The sequence below is a fragment of the Augochlora pura genome, chromosome 3, assembly GCF_028453695.1.
Source record: "Augochlora pura isolate Apur16 chromosome 3, APUR_v2.2.1, whole genome shotgun sequence".
NCBI classification, from domain to species: domain Eukaryota; kingdom Metazoa; phylum Arthropoda; class Insecta; order Hymenoptera; family Halictidae; genus Augochlora; species Augochlora pura.
Genome location: NC_135774.1, coordinates 9,327,028 through 9,344,857, shown reverse-complemented (window position 1 = coordinate 9,344,857; position 17,830 = coordinate 9,327,028). Strand labels below are relative to the sequence as shown.

Genomic DNA, 17,830 nt, shown 5'->3' with positions numbered 1-17,830 from the left:
CGTCGATATCCATTAGCCGGAACAAGCCCGACGACGCGCGGCCGGTTCTCGATTACGATAGTCGCCGCGGTTCGAGCCGCGGTCAAAAGTCACCCCGGCATTTGAACCCCGGCCCGCAATTATATCGCCGATTTGGCCGGCCTCATTAAGGGGGATGTCAATTAACCGCTCCGGGATCGAACGAGATCGCGTCCGACCTTCCCCGAACGTGTATCCCTCAGGTGGCATTTTCTGCAAGAAATGCCGAACGTTCGACGGGGGCAGGGCCGCGCGCCGGTACGAACGACCTTACGGTTTTCTGTATTAGGTAGAGCCGGCTTCTTGCTTCGAACACGGTTCCCGGTATCTCGAGACGGCCCACCGCGCGCCACTCTGACACTCTCCATGGGGTGTACCTTGAAGGAGTTCCTCAAGACGTCTCTTCGGTCGAGCACCCGAAGAAGTGAGTGACCTCCGAGAGACCCGTACGAGATCCAGAGTTCTCTTCCTCGTACGCAAACGGAATCGGCGATCGAAGGAATGGGTTCTGCCGCGGCTGCACGCTTGGCAGCTGTACGCGTCGCTGGATCTATCGATCGGGATTCGCTCGGAATTCGCTCGATCGTGGCGCGACTACCTTCGACCGTTCCGCCGCAGAAGTTCCGATTAATCGAATCTTTTTTACCGCCGCTGTTTTCCGAGACTTCGCTCCGCGTAGCATTTTTATTGTTATTAACCGTTTGCGCTCGAAGCCATTTAATACTCAAATCAAAAATAGTTTTTCTGATTGTTCCAGTTTCACAAGATTTGTGGCATTTTATGCAATTCGATAAATAAATCTTGCGACTCCTGAAATAATTTTAACAATACGAATTAAATAAAGACAACGTTGTACCGTTCGAGTGCAAAGGGTTAATACTCGAGCTTCGTGCTTAAGATGGCTACCGGTTCGCGCGCTTCGTTGCTGTTTCTTGTAATCGCTATTTAGATTCTATATGCAAGTTTTGCATTACCTTTTGTAAATCGTATTGATTTTATATAGTATTTTGTTCGCAAATGAAAAATAATGAACAAATTATTTATGGAATTATTTAGACGACTTTTTATTCACCGTATCTTATTATTATTTCAGAATGTACTATTTCGATCCCGTTTGTAATTTGTTGTTTATTATTTAGAAGTATATTTGTGCCGATGAACTAGAACAATATTTATTTAATTGGTGTTTTGTGGAAACCAAGATAAGGAATAACATCAATTTACAAAGTGGATAATTGCTGATATTAATGATACAGCAGCAGCGTTTTTAATGTTTATTGTCACGTGTGTTGTCTTATATTTAATTATTGCGTGAGTACTACGGCACGGTAAATATCCACAGAGCTATGACGTATTAATACTATTATGATAATTATACTATAGATTTCCATGCAAAAGTTCTCCAAGTTAAGGAAAAGAAACGTAAGTCAAGTAAAATCGTGATTTCTCGTTTAACAATTCATAACAACAATTTTAACTCATAAGATGCTTTAATTATTATAAATGAATAATGGAACGAAGAATGGCAAGTACAAAACGACTAAAATTCTTATTGGTGTGCATCAAACATTCTACGAAAAATATGTAATTTTCTTTTTAATATTATCAATAAGATCTGAATTAAAAATGATGATTAATCAAAATTACGAACAGCGAGATCCTGTTGCATTATCGACAACGAACGAATACGATAATTTCGATCGAAGGTAAGAAAATCGGTTGAAAAATGGCGTCGGGCGGTGCGCGCGAACTTAACGTATGGCCGAGACTATAAAACGCGACCCGTAATTGGACGAGATCGAGACAAGATCGAGCATTCGACCGGGCTAATTATCGATCAAAGCGAAGTGTCCGTGCGAGCAGCGTCGACTAAGGAAGAGTGGCCGACTAATTGGACGGAGCGTGGGGCATGATCTCGTATACATATGTATGCAGTCGGTGAAAACGTTTTCTCTATCAAGCGTGCCTGCGTTAATAGGCACCGAGGGGGAGAGAAAGAACAGCAAGCACCCTTCTCCTCGCGCGAAATAACACAGGAAGGACCCGCGGTACTCTTCGGGCATGACTGACATGTCGGTGCCTAGACGCTTTGTGATACCGGACGGGTAATTAAACCAGCCGAGCTGTTCCCGGTAATTGATGCGACTTTCGTTGGGAAATCACTCGAAATTTACACACCGTACGCAACCAACTGGCCGTGACAGGCGAGAAATTTCTTTCTCGAATTATTCAACAGCAACAGATACGAACAGCTAATCTGCTAACGAGCTCTGCATGGAAATTGAAACGTTAATGTCCGATGAACTGAAGATTAATTTAGCTGACGATTATAAAGCATTTGGGGTTTTTTAAAATAGAGCGACACACTTATTTACATTTATTTTACATTTATACTTATTTACTTGTACATTTATTTATTCGGCACACCTCGCGTCGTTGGGGCAGATTCATGATTGTACGATTATGCTTGTACAATAAGTAGCGTAATTATGTATTGCATAATGTATCTTTGTTATTGATTTCTAACGAGATTGACTTTTTCATTGACGATTTTAATTGGAATGCTAACTTTATATCATTAGAAGCTTTGGTGTTTGAGTTTGTGATTTATGTTGTGGTTATATTACTATTAATTTACTATTAATTACTGTTAACCATGTATTTTTTAATTTCATTATTCTTACTATTATTACTATTATTGCTACTACTACTGTTATTATTATTTGATGATTATTGCAATTATTATTTTTATTACATCAAATTTTTGAAGGGAATTTAAAAAGGCATTTTGCTCGTTGACTCTAAATAAATAAATAGTATCTATACGTATCAGGCATCGGATATAAAATACAAATACAATAAAAATATTTATTTTTACAATATCCTTTCTCTAATCTTCAATAAAATGCATTATTTCCTAGCACAGAACGTAAATGAAATTTTTAGATAATAGAGTACTTAGTCGTCAGAATATTACAAAAATAAATCTTATATTTTATAAGATTCTTATAAATATCTATTATAGTTCAAACCAATTTGAATTCAAAGTTAAAACGTGTGCGAGCGGAAGAGTTCGATTCATACGTTCTATCGCGTACGAATAAAATCTGCGGATAAAGCGCATAAAGATCCGCGGTTTATTAGCACATTAAAGGCGGGAGTCGTAGTACTACGATTTATCTCGACTGCTGCTTAAAGGCGGGAGTCGTAGTAATACGATTTATTAGTTTTTAGTTCCTTTTTAATATTTCTTGTAGTTTTAAGAGTTTAAATAAACTTTTGTAAGACTAAATTTATGATTACACAAAATAGCGCCCGCTCTAGGACGAAAAACGAGTCAAGATCACCCGCCTTTAATGTGTTAGGAACAGTAATTCATCCCAATTTCTCCTGACATGATCGGGCACAGAGAAACCGATACAGAACAACGAATCTCGTTGGCATCTTAATCAACGTTTTATCTCGATCTGACAGTTCCGATCGATCCCGGCACGGTCCCCCCCCCCGGCCGAGGATAACGTGAAATCGGTGCTGCGGCGGTGATTTCCTGCCGATTGGCTCTCCCGAGCGGCCGATTACTTTCTCGCGGGGCAAATTACGGGTCCAGAATCGTGTCCGATCGTTCAGAGATACAGCCGTTACGAGGTGTGTAAGCACGTCTAATTCGTGCCGGCATGATTCTGCTAATTTGCATCGGCGCGCTCTAGCGGAGGCCGCAGCGGCGCGCTTGCCGAGCGCGGAAGATCGTATCGCGCGCCCGCGCGTGATTATTAATTTGAATGGCTGTCTGCGCGGAAATTCATGCGCGCTCGTGACTTCGTCGGGGCTCGCCTTCTCGCCTTTATCGCTCCGTTCCCTCGAAATGAAGTCATTAAGGGTTCCCTTTTTTTTTTTTCGAGCGCGTGCTCCTTTCGATTCAATAATTTTCAGCGAATGAAACCGGCCGCGATGTATGTTTCATTGTTCACGACGGAAGAGTAATCGCTGAATCGTGTTACCTTCGTGTAGACTTCCACCAAGTTTCTTTTTCGTTTATTTATTTAATGTCGATGCTCGATAGCAATTAGCGACCACCTGGGGGATTATTATCGTAGGATTTTACGTGGATGTAATAGTTACGGTAGTTTCTAGATAGTAATTTAGTTAATCCTTATTTAGTAATTTAGTTATTTTAGTTATCGTCTTGATCTAAGTTTCTTAACCCTTTGCACTCTAATAAATCTGAAATAATTTTCCTGGCTCATATTATTTCTATTTTATGTAACAAGGTGCACTTTTATAATTTTCCAGCTGTTTCAACATTTTTTAATTGTGTTAGACATTTTTATTTTTATCCTAATTCTATCATATTGCAATTCGTAATTGAAGTCTCCATTTTAATTAAATCACAATGAGATTCGTAATGCCAATTGAACGATTATAAAATACTAATATAAGTAATCACGTCATTTATGTATTACGATGTATCTGAATTAAAATTATGAATTTTTTATTTTCTGTTAGCAGCGATGGGTACTACTTGTATGTCTAATAATTTTACATTTGTTATATTTCTGATATTTTACTTTGTCTTCTTACTTATGTCGTATCGGATTAAATATATCATAAGAATGATAATATTAAATTTAATGTAACATTTATTTATTATGATATTAAATTGAATGCAACAGTTTCTTAGATTATGATATTAAATTTAATGCAACAGTTTTTTTATTATGATATTAAATTTAATGTAACCTTTTTTGTATCATATTCTTGTAACGATTATACAAATTTTTCTTTTCCCATTTATATTTTAAAAGCAAAGGTTTGTACCCAAAGATTTGTCTACATGTACAAGATTATTCTTATAACCATCATTACTATTATTACTACGAGATATGCGTACGCATATTAGAAAAATACGGATAATTTAGTCGTGTCCGAATCGTGTCACCCAGATAGAGCAGATGTGGAGCAATCGGCCCCGTTAAAAGGTTAATAATCGCGGAAGGGAAAGTATTTGAAATCGATATCCGTTCGGCGGAGATGCAAAAGCCTTGAAGGCATGGGACGGACACATCATCGGCAAGGTGGGTGGAGAGCCGACGAGAATAGAACGTTCTATAACCAGTCGGTCGGTTACTCCGCAGTTCCTCTGAGATTACGAAGCTCTTCAAGGGGGCTCCGACGACGACGGGTGGAAAACCAGAGAATGTAGGTCAGCGACTGCGAGCAGCCCGAGGAACACGAGATACGAGCCCTCGTTAGCGAGCACTGGTGTTGAGGTACCTTTCAAAGCCTGTGGCAAGTGCGACGGGCGCGAGTCGACGAAAGAACCGCGCGGGAACGCGTATCGTATTCAGATCGCGGAGACTGGGACAGGCTAATCCGTTTATGTTTACAGAATATCGTACGAAAAGAAAATATCCCGTTGAATGGGGCTTATCAATTTACTGAGATTTTACTGAGTTCGCGGCAGTAAAACCCTTTCTACGGTCGAAGCCATTTTAACTGTGATTTTAACCCTTTGCACTCGAGCGGTGACTCTAAGGCACCGTTAAAATTATTCTATTTCATTCCAAAATAATTTTTGCAAGAATAAGGTTTGGATTTAAAAAATTGTCAAGTAGTAAAACTGTTGATAGGAGTCGCAAGAATAAATTTTCTATGCGTAAAAATTTATTTTGTTAAATAGAATGGAAATACCACGAACCAGAAAAATTATTTCAGTTTACAGTCAAAATGGCTCCGAATGCAAAGGGTTAAAATAACTTTTCTGACATGCAGCATTCCCATTTTATATGACAAAATGTATTTGATGCGTATGAAACTTACGCGACAATAGTTGTGCTTTTAATAATTTTTGAAATCTAATTTTTCATAACATAAAAATTATTTAGTAACGTGCTGTAACAATTTTAGGGGTGCCTCAGAGTCACCACTCGAGTGCGAATGGGTTAACCCTTCTTGCGGACCAATGGCGACTCTAAAACGCCGCTGAAACTATTATGCCACGTTTCAAAATCATTTTTATCGAGTTTCTTTACATTCGAAGAATTGTTGCACGAGTCGCAAATTTCGATTCTAAAAATTTGTAAAAGGTATCAGGTTACGTGAAATGGAAAATATTTTCTCGAGTTAAAATGGCTCCGATTTCAAAGGGTTGAATTTGCGAATCGAATATTATTTTCGAGAGAAATTTTTGTGGAAAAAACCGTTTCATTAATCACAATTTGAAAACATAAATAATTTTATGATTAATGATAACTTGTGCGAATTATATGATCGTTGCATTATTTAAACGACATCGATTTCTATGTTAAATAAAGTCTATGTAATCCATCTCTTTTCCATTGCTACAAAGAAAATATACCTTAATTGTGCGAAATAATTTGTGCACATAAAAATTCACAATGTAGATTATCGAACGTATTAAATTAGCCTAAAAATAAAAAGTAATGCAATTAAATCTGAAACATGTTTTCAGAGCATTCAGTAAATCCTCATAAATACTGACACAATTGCATTCACATAATTACATAATGACAGTTAAGAACAGTTGAGTATTGTACAGCTATTCTAAACGGGTTGAAGAATTACACGTGGGAATATCACCGAATCGAACAATTGTTATAGCAAATTCCGAGATAAGAGAAAAGTAACACACAACGGGTCACAAAGGGTTAAGAGTGAATAAGTTTTTTCTCAAATATTTCTAGATATTCTCACCTTTGGTGTCGAAGCGGATCGCGTTACACGTGTCGTCGGTGGTGATGTCGCATTTGTAAACCTTTCCGCCTCTTTTGACGCCATCTTGCTCGGTTTCGGCCATCGGTGCACCCACGATCGCCCTGAAAAAGGAAACGTTTCAATCAAACATATTGTACTTTGCACAGCGAGATGCATATTGTTATTACAAATAAAAACTATTTTCTCGAATTATTATAAAAGATATTAATAGCTGAAATTTATTCATTATTTATTCTGCGGGCATTGACTACAAGCTGCGACGAAATGGTTACAGATAATAATGTAACAATCAAAATAGTATATAAATAAATATATAATATAATATAATATATATAGAATATAATAAAATAATACAAAGGGCTAAATATGTATAAATAAATAATAAAACAAACAAAACAGAGTCCCCCGCCATCGATAATCGTTATCATCGATGAAGATAATCTTTTCTCGTCATCTATTTCTTTTCATAATACTTTTAAACTACAAATCGTTGTCACAAGCGCATAAAATAACTATATATAATCATTACTTGTAACAAAAGTAATAAAAAAATTCCGCGAGCGTGTCTCGTTTCCGTTCTAACAGGGTCTTCGATTTTTGCAATTGAAAGGTCGACGAAAATAAATGAAAATCAACGAAAGTGAATCAAAATCGATGAAGATAAATGAAAATCAACGAAAGTAAATCAAAATCGATGAAGATAAATGAAAATGGACGAAACCAAGAGAACAACGAAAGATAAAGCAATCGCGGAAGATCGACGAATTAAGCACTGCGAGAGTTGCATCACCGATCCGCTGTTACCAGGTCATCGTCCGATATTCATTATCGGATCGTTAAGGAAAGACGATGATGCGAACGTAATTTCCGAGATCGAGGTCAGTGGTCACGAGCTATTTTGAACAGTGGCGCAAGAGTCGGTAACTGATCCGATCAACCGACGAGTTATTAAACCAGGTAACACAGTTCCGACCGCAACTTTTTACGCGCCCGCCGATCCACAGATCGCGGAACATCGAATCGGTGACGTTTCGTTGGAAATTACATCGCCGCTACTTTCCTCTCCGAGAGTAATCGGTAGAGTTTTATGCATTTATGGTAAAAATGAATAGGCGATACGCTCGAGACAGCGAAAACATTTAAACGATTTAAATGTGTTGTATTGCGTGCGACAGATGGAACTTATTAAGAAAGGAATTGAATAAATGATTGTTAAGTTTCTGTATTTTACTGTCATTGCAGGCAACTTTTATTTTGCATGAACAGAGTATTAATTATTATGTATTAATTGTGGTACAAAGTATTTATACACTTAAATGGCGTCTAAATCTAACCATTTAACTCACAAAATATGCTTGGAATTATATACAATTTTATTTGTCAATTATTTATCTCAAGAACACAACAGTTATTCTCGCAAATATGTACTTACATCTAATTTTAATTTAAATAATATTTAGAAAGTTATCTAGAAAGTTATTTCGATTAAATTCGTCGAATAAAGTATTATTCGAGGAATATGTCGAATGAATTTTTAGAATCCAATTTAATTCGAGAAATATCTCAAATAAATTTTGCAAAAATGAAATTCGAATAATGCACGATTCTGTTACATGTTGGCATAGTTGATTACCGATTTACTGTCGCAATTATTATGCAATAGTCTCGTGTAATTATTAGACTATCTTCAAAAAAGCCTATTCACTACGAAACAAAAAGTTAAAAATAATATTCTTGCAGTTGCAAACTGTTTTGTAACATGTAATAAAATCTGCTACATGCAACCCATAATTATCAGAACATATCAATAAAATTTAACATAAATATTCTCTGTCTAATCATTTATCTAATCGAGTTATGACATAATTATATGAACGATGTTTTTTTATAAGTACTATTAGAAACTATAAATATGAAAATTGAGGTACGCGTTCTGTCTGTCGGCACGCGGTTGCTAAGCTATGTCCGTAATTATGTAATCTACATCGTTACTTAGGCCACCGCTTAATTAAGAATCTAAATATACCGGTAGCGTAATGAAAGCTTAACATGCTCAATTATTTTAACGACCACCGACTTGGATATTGTCCATTGTGTTTACTGATTGATGTTTTATTGTTTACTCTCCTTCTTAAACGATAGCATTAAGCTAGAATTACGATAAATTCTCTGAAATCCTTCAATAAATATCACATTCGAATTAATTATTATGTGAAATGGTCTCTTAATTTCCAGATTTTAAACTGAATTCCGTAAGCTATTATTTATAAACAAATACAAAATATCCGTGAAAGATTACATCATATGATTTTTCTCCAGACGTAATGTTTAAACTATTTAGACCAATGAAAGCAGATTTTTCGAATTAATACTTCTTTTACCAGCACCTAACAATTTACGTTTTATTGTTGTACAAATTGTTTATTAGAAGCATCGCTTTAGAATATTAGCAATACAAGATATTCCGTAGATTTCACAATTCTTTCTTAATAGAAACTATATTTTCCAATCTAATTTGAAAACTTTGTTTGTGAAATATTATGTTGTTATATACACTTTGTTATCATATATGCTATGTTATTATTATATACTTTAACTTATAAATTGAGAATTTTCATACCGACAGACTTGTCTAAAATTCTTCATCGATAATTATTATTTTCATCGAAATATTCTGACAAGAAACTTTTGTATAAATTTGCCATAAATATCGAGGCCAATGTTAACAAGAAAACTATTACCGTTAAAATTGGCCAGCGTTGAAATATTCGTTTGCGTTCAAGGACACCGCGACGACTTCCCAATAAATTAAAATCAGCTCCGTTAATCGCGAGATCGATTCGCGTAGGTGTGTACAGGCCATAACAGAATAGCTAGGTGAGGTAATCGATCATATAATCATCTCACAAGAGCGAGCCCCGCCGGTTGCGCCTTGAAATCGTTCCTAAGCCTACAAGCGTGATTAGTTCATACTGCCTACATTCAAATTAGATGTGCACATCGCGGCGAAAAGAAGGACACCGGAAACCGTGCGCGGTTTTATTTTTTTCATAGACGATTAGATCTATTAACTAACCGATATGTAAACGACCTAACGAGCACCGGCGGGCACCATGGTGTTTCTAAACCTCGACCTTGCGCATACGTGCCGGTTCACCTTGAACTTTTCTGAATGAAAGTTCTTTCCTGAACGTACGCTTGAATGACAATTGAAACCGTACAATGGCGCCTGTACACGCCGTTTGAAACAGAGTGAAAATATCCGTGAACGTTCGAAAACAATAGTTTCGAAATTAAATACTCAATGTTGCAAATAAACTGTGGATCTTCACGTGAAATAAAAACTTTTGAATTTAATTGTAAAATTCGGAAAAGGAAGTGAAAATGTACTTCTTCTTTTAATAATTTTAATAAACTGAAGATGGCAGTGTTGTTAAAGTCGAGTTTGCTTATATTTTGCTATCTTTGATTGTTTATGATTATGAATTCAATATATGGAATTGTTATAGTTGATGAACAATTCGTTTTGTACGACAATTAGATATCAAAATAAATAAAGAGTAATTATATGAGTTATAAGTGGAAGAATTAATTATAGTCAAGTGATGATTTCTATGTAACATTTTAATATGCAACAAAGGTAGAGAATTATTATAAATCGACTAAAAGTTGAACATATTAAATCAGGTGTATTTTAATCGTTTCCATAATACTGTACAGTTGGTAATAATTAAAATCATTTTTAATAATAATTGAGAAATGGCTACCGTGTATTGGCTCTGCTATATGTATTATAGCAGGATATGACGGATCTTGAGACTCATATAGACAATAGGCTATTCTTCGCTTCGGTAGAAACAGTAGACAATTAAATCAATTGACTCGGAACAATGGCGATAATTTTTGTTCAAACGAAAATAATACCTCGTGTGCATGTCCTCCCTTTAACGAATGAAAACTCAGCATTCGAGCAATCATCTTGACTACACAATGGCTGCATTAAAAGCACATAGAAATGCGTAATTAATTTAATAAACTTACGCAAGGATCAACAACAAATTACTGGGAAATACTTCAAACATCGACTTTTTCATTCTATTTAATCGCAAGCACCATTTCTCTTGAAATAAAAGAAGTTTTAGTCACTATAATATTAAACTATGTATATTTATAAAATACATATATAAGAGAATTATATTCCATGTAGTTTCTTTATTGTTAATCGTACAAGATATATGCTCTAAGAACTGCAATAATAAAAAATAAGAAATAGTAATATATAAATTTATTTATTAATTATTATATAGAAATTGTTTCCGTTACATCCGCCATGCTGCAAATATAATTCGAAGTTGCCACGTGCGCCACAATTTGGTACTATTCAAATCATATCGAATAACAATTTTCAAAACCCTCAACCAATTTATTCAATATTATCAAAACTATTTCCGCTGTTACGCGGCTCGCTGTAAACGCAGTCAAACGCATTGTCCGCCATTCGCGTTGCGCGACGACACAGCGGCGAGACGCGCGGATGAACTTGAACGAGCACGACGAACACTGAGAATCCTTTGTGACAATCTCAATTCGTCGAAATGGAAAAATATGGCATCGTTCACGCAGCAACCTTGGCATACTCTAGCTTCTCAGGCTGCAGCTACCGACTTAGACCGACTTATAGGTAAAAGCCCCGCGTATGTACGCGCGTGTTCGGGACGATGCGTAAAACCAAGACCCCGCGTCAGAGTCAACGATTACGCGAGTTACGTAAGCGATCCGCAAGTTAGCGCGACGGAGTCGTCGGAATAGCGAGCAGTCGCTTTAATAACAATGAATGAGACCGGTGAATTGTGCGGATGAGTTAACCAACGAGGGGAGTGGGACTGTAATCACAGTTCTCGAAGGTGTCGAGTTTCTAGTAGATTTAGCGCACGGGTGTCCAACGGTTTCTAGACAGTAATGTATGCTCTTATAAATGGAACTCGTTTAAAGAAACAGATAAGGCAAAGATACAAATGGAAACGAAGAAACGTGTTGCACGGATGCAATGTACGTTCCTCGCGTAAAGATTTCTACCGTGTCAACGAAAATATGAACTTTTACGTTTCAATTTCATTTTTACATTTTCTAATTTCATTTTCCTAAAGAAGTTGCATTCTCTTTCATTTTAATTATTTCTCCATTTGTCGTGTGCACTAATTAAAACAGTAATTATATTTTTTATATTTAAAAGAATTCTTTCTGAATATTTCTTATAGTTATTACCAGTTCCCATTTGTCATGTGCACTGGATAAAATAATATTGCGGTATTATCTTATTCGAAGAATACATATGTCAATAACATTATTCAAAGCAGGAAACGATGTTTAACATGTTACAAAAGAAATCGAACTGTACGTGGTATTTGGTAAATCACAATTTTCCTAGGATATTTCAAGTTCAACAGACTAAGAAATATTTATTCAATTACATTTCTTGTTTATTTTGCAACACGTCGGCGTAGAAAAAACTCATCGCTTAATTTCTGTCGATAATCCTTCGATTTCGTAACTTTGTTGGTTAACCACAGTCTCTCCACCGTCTCGAGAAAATCTATACATATATCGCTTGACTCAATTATAAACAAGTGATTTCATTTCAAAAGCGTTCGACTATTTTCGCGGCAAACTCTAACGGACCGAACGAATCCCATGAAATAAATCGATACCTCGTAGAACGCACTAAAATCGGCCATAAGGAAAACAATTTTCCATTCGGCGCGTACGCACGTTTCGCGTTCGGTAACCGGGAATTGCACAAGCTTCCGCGGTCTAGCGATCAGCACCGCGTAGCAATAGCAAAGCAACACGGCGATCGGGTGTAGCGCGGTCCCGGTTATTTTCGAGCCAACGAACGCCGTTGGATCGACAATGGGGAACGCGGGGGACCGAGATACATTTTCGCCGTCGAGGCGCTACACGAGGCTCGTTCGTCGCCGAAATTCGATACATTTACGGGCGCGAGCGCGCGGATTCGCGGACGCGTCGCGTTAATGGCAAACGTGGGTCGCGCGGCTGACGAGGACTTAAGCTTCGCCCACTTTATTTTTCTTTTCTTTCCCGTCCCTTTTTTTTTCGCAATCCCGGCGAACTACAGTCACCGATATGTGACGCATGCACCAGAACGGGAGTGCAGGGGCGAACCGGTCCCGCAGGATACCGGCGAATATACACGGACACCTAGAGAAGTCCTTCTCTCTTTTCCGTCGACGTCTCCGCCACCCCTCTTTCTCCCTCCTTTGAAACGGCCTCTTTCGAAATTCGGTTTTCGCTATCCAACGCCCAAGCGGTTTTCATCTTTTTACGCTTGTTGTCTTGTCTACATTCTTCCCGTCGGCTTGCGAAGTTGGGCACCTCGGCGCGAAGTCCGCGCGGATTAGCGTCGATCTTAACGCGTGATCGTCCGCGTGACGAGAATTCGTCGTTCAGCGAATAATAATCAATAGCCAAATGACGAAAATTAGTCATTCTTATATTACAGAAAATAATTGATTCTTGTTCCTTTAATTATAAATAAATTAAATTCCAATTCTTGCAATAGTGCTTATATTGCAGTAGTGTTTTTATTTAGTACATACGACAAAGTTTAGATCCTACTAATAATTGAATCTTGTATAACAAGATTTTCTTTTTTCCTCTACTTGTCATTTATTAATCCTTTCCATCTCTAATATTATTATATAAGCAATAAATGTTAACTAATGCAATCAGTAGATTGGAGATTTATACATGTATTAGAAAATAGCGCAAATTGAAATACTAAAACGAATTACAAAAAAGTAAAAAATAACAATGTATGATTTCGAGTCGATTAACATTATTGCTTAAGTTAGTTAATATTACAGCTGTAGTTTTTTGAAATTACAACTGAAGTTAATTGAAATTATTACTGAAATTGATTAAAATTATATATGAAGTTGATTGTAATTATTATTGAAGTCGATTGCAATTATTACTGAAATTGATTGAAATTATTACTGAAATTGATTGAAATTATTACTGAAATTGATTGAAATTATTACTGAAGTTAGTTAACATTATTGCTGCAGTTGGTTGAAATTATTACTAAAATTGATTAAAATTATAACTGAAGTTAATTACTATTATTGCTGAAGTTAATTGAAACTGTTACTGAAATTGACTGAAATTATTACTGAAGATGATTGAAATTATAACTGAAATTGCTCGAAATCCTTACTCGACAAATAAGAAACCGCAGTCAGGTAATCGCTGACAAATTAGTAGCGACAGTAACCGGGGAAAGATGAACTGTCGCGCGGGACAGGTTGCGCGAAGAGAGGAGGCGAGCTCGACGCCGAGGGAAAGTTGGTACGCGTTGATTTACAATGCCGGTCCAGTTTGAAGAACAATTTAGTTTCCCTTTTTATTTGATCGCGACTGGATCCGGACGGCTGACAATAAAAATGACAGGTTTGAAAGCAACTACTCCTTTAAGACGTTCGATCAGACCCCGGGAGATCCCGATGTCGGTATACTACACCTCGTTGCCGGTTATGGCAATTGGTGTTGCGTTAACAGCAGCCACCGCACAATCGGATAGAAAACCGAGTGTATCTCTGTTTTTGGTTCTGCGGGTAGAAACGTTGCGGGCATTCCTCGAATACTTCGTATATATAAATAATCTCAATGATTTATTGGAATCGCAGAAATTCATCGAATAACTTTAATGGTACGTATAAATTTACATTAAACGTTGTTACTGTATTCGAGAAACCGGGACGCTTGTAACATTGACTGCAGTTTTGCGCAACTAAAGTGAGATAATTAACGACTGAATTTATATGTGATGTGAGCTGAATAAACTGAATTGTATTATTGTAATTGTATAATATAATTGTATTATTACTATCGTTTATTCCGTGAGTTTTATGTAACACATCTATATAACATTGTTATTAGCATCACTTTCGATACGAAATAATTAAACGTTATTATAAAAATAAACACATTATGTGTTACACAAATGCATATTATTAAATATAATAAATGTACTTAACATAGAGTAAAGATTAGTATTGCATCAAAGAAAATATGGATATCATTTTTTCATAATTTAAAAATTATTATTATTTCCTTATCTGTCGTATGTACGAAATAAAATACTATTGCAATATAAGCAATATGTATACTCCACTAAATATACACTTTTAATTTAACAAGACGTACACTTGTTCGAACATCGAACATTGCTTATACGATACTTAAAGTTTCGTAACTCTGTACCAGTAAGCGTATATTAAAAACAAATTGCCGAAAATATTCATAAATTGATAAAAATGTATAAAAACAGATTTTCACCGCAACAATGCGAATAAATAAACCGCGGGACCGCAATCGATGACCAAAGTTACGAATCAAATTGGCGGCGCAATTACAGCTCTGGGATCACTCGCGAAAGAATGGATCGTATTTCCCTCGTTTCGAACGTATAGAGGCAACGGACTTGCATACTGGCATTCCTCAAATAATGGAAATATGCATGACGTCCACAGAAAGTGATATCGGTTACAACACAGCAGCGTCGCTCAGTCGAACACTTATGAAGCCGCGGTAACGCTCGATGATTGCACGGCGGCTCGCGTTATTCTCAGCGAAATTGGGAGGCGAAAGAAAACGCATATCGAATACGAGCGTTTCACGGTACATATATCGGCGTACCGTACACGGCAGCTTGTCTGGTTATGCCGACTATTTTGGATTTATCGGATGCTACGACCTTCTCGCGTGCTAATGAAAGGCTGCAGCTGCGTCGAACGGAGCCTGCGCAGGTGCTCTCCGCGATTTAGCGTCTTCTAAATTAGCTCGCGAGCACGGCCGGCTCGCGAAATTTAATGGAGAACTCGAGACGCACCATTCGGAGTCGAGTGCGGGACCATTAGACCATTAGACTCTGAACTAATTCGGTGCATTCTAAATAACAGTCGTACCTCGGTACGCTTTCTGTCGGGGCCCACTCCATCGCGCATCGTCGAGACCCTCGAGTGCGATCTATGAATGCTGCGCATTGATTCGAGCAGAAATCACAGACTCAAACGAATCCCTTTGGGAATTAAGGGAACAGGAAATGTAGCCTGGGATTTTCATGTCAAAAGCAAATTATTTAGTCAGCGAAGCGTCTGGAAAATTCTATCTGTTATTAAAGGGAAAGAAAATATTTGTATGCACCTAATATGCTTATTATATTAATTTAATATAATCGTAACTTATACCCCGTTGCCATCGTGATCATTTTTGAAAAATATTATCATTTTATATAGTTCGTTTATGTTTTAGTAATAAGCAAAACCAAAATTGTAGATCCAAATTGTCGAGAAAATCTTCCATAAAATGTTCGTGATTGATTAATATTCTGCGGAATCTTTTTGTATACTTTCAGAGATATTTTTAAATGAATAATATAGTTAAAATTGATTTTATGCGTATACAATGATAAAATCCAATTACACTGATGAAACAATGAACGCTGTTACCCTTTCATCAAATACAAAATACTGTACATAAAAAATACTGTAATAATATTGAAATACTGTAACAATAATAAAATACTGTAATATTTACATAAACACTACAGAAACGTTTTTACAAAATATTGAAATACTTTTTGGTACTTTACATAATGGAGACGTAGACAACAATTTCGAAAAGAGATAACTGTGACCTTTGAAAATAATTGAAAGTGAATCTCAAAACGATACAAATTCCCTTATCTTGTTTTCCTATCCCCAGCTCATAAAATAAACTATAAAAATTTGCATAATAAATTCCAGTCCCCTTATAATATACGAAATGTCTCGTTCAAAGTTGAATCACCGTTCTAATCGATTCATTAATGCGAAATACAACGCAGGTTAATTGGATTCTCTTTAAAGGAACTGTTAAGTTAACATGACCAAGGTTTACGGATAACTTGACAAGCCTGAATTGACTTGCACCGATAGTTAGCATCCTATTGAACAAGATGTTATGATAACTGTTTTTTCGATCCTCGTAAGACGAACAACCGGTTCGTATTCCGATGATTTCAATGCTTCATAGAACACGTCGAACGATGCCTGAATGTTTATTTGATTCGTTTCCTGATCTAGGATTATCTTCCTTCTTCGATCTATTACGGTTCATGGTATATTATGCACAATTTTTGCTGGTGCAACATAAACAAAGTCGTCGGATAAAAAAGAGTAATCTCAGCCTAATTTCGACGATTATTTTTGTAAGAAATAACAAGTATTTACATTGAAATAGTCAAGCTTCGAATAAAATCAATTTTCAGTGAACCTTATTTTTGTTTAACGCTGTATGTACTTAATTAAAAAATTTTATTAAAAATTGCTTGATAAAAGTGGAAAAATTCAATTTACTTAGATTTTGTATAGTTTTCGTTATGATAGTTGTTAAAATTGTGTAATTTATGCAATAATTCTTCATGAGATTCTCTTCACTGTTTTTATGGTTATTATATAATGTATAATTATATGTAATTGTGTATATATATAATTGTTATTATTGTTATTGTCTTATTATAATTCTAAAAATTATATAGAGACAGGATTAAAAACTCTTGAAAACTAACAATGAGATTAGTAAAACTTGACAATAAAGGGAGATTATAAATTATAAATCATTTTTATGAATTGTCAGATTCTGCGAGAAAGTACGAGACGTGCAAGACACGGTATAGTGTTAAAAAGCTCCGTCGCTGGTGAATCTGTTTCAAAGTACGGCGAGGTGTGAACAGAGAATTGCGCGGGCGAACGTGCCACGCAGAGCAGCGTTTCCGGTCGGCATCCAATCGCAGAACCTGCGAAACGATTTTCCGTGATCGCAGGGGCGCGAGATACATTTTCGCGATCGCCGCGTTTAGCGTACACGAGCCAGGAATCCAACGCCGTAGCCGCGAGACGCTTCCCACGCATCGAGGGACACTCCGCGTATAAATTTGTCGCGTACGTGCGCGCTCGGATCCGGCGCGTTTTCAGAGATCAAAGCTCGTGATTCCAGGTGGAAACGGGACGGCGGACGG

The 17,830-nt window shown here is 36.7% G+C and overlaps 1 protein-coding gene across 2 annotated transcripts in view; it reads right to left on the bottom strand.

The window, feature by feature from the left end:
- The window catches only part of If (integrin subunit alpha inflated), a 149,118-nt gene that overhangs the window by 93,188 nt on the left and 38,100 nt on the right, over positions 1-17,830 (bottom strand). For both annotated transcript variants that reach the window (XM_078197514.1, XM_078197515.1), the window contains exon 2: positions 6,730-6,851. In XM_078197514.1, coding sequence (XP_078053640.1) covers positions 6,730-6,851 — 122 coding nt within the window. The remainder of the gene's footprint in view (positions 1-6,729; positions 6,852-17,830) is intronic.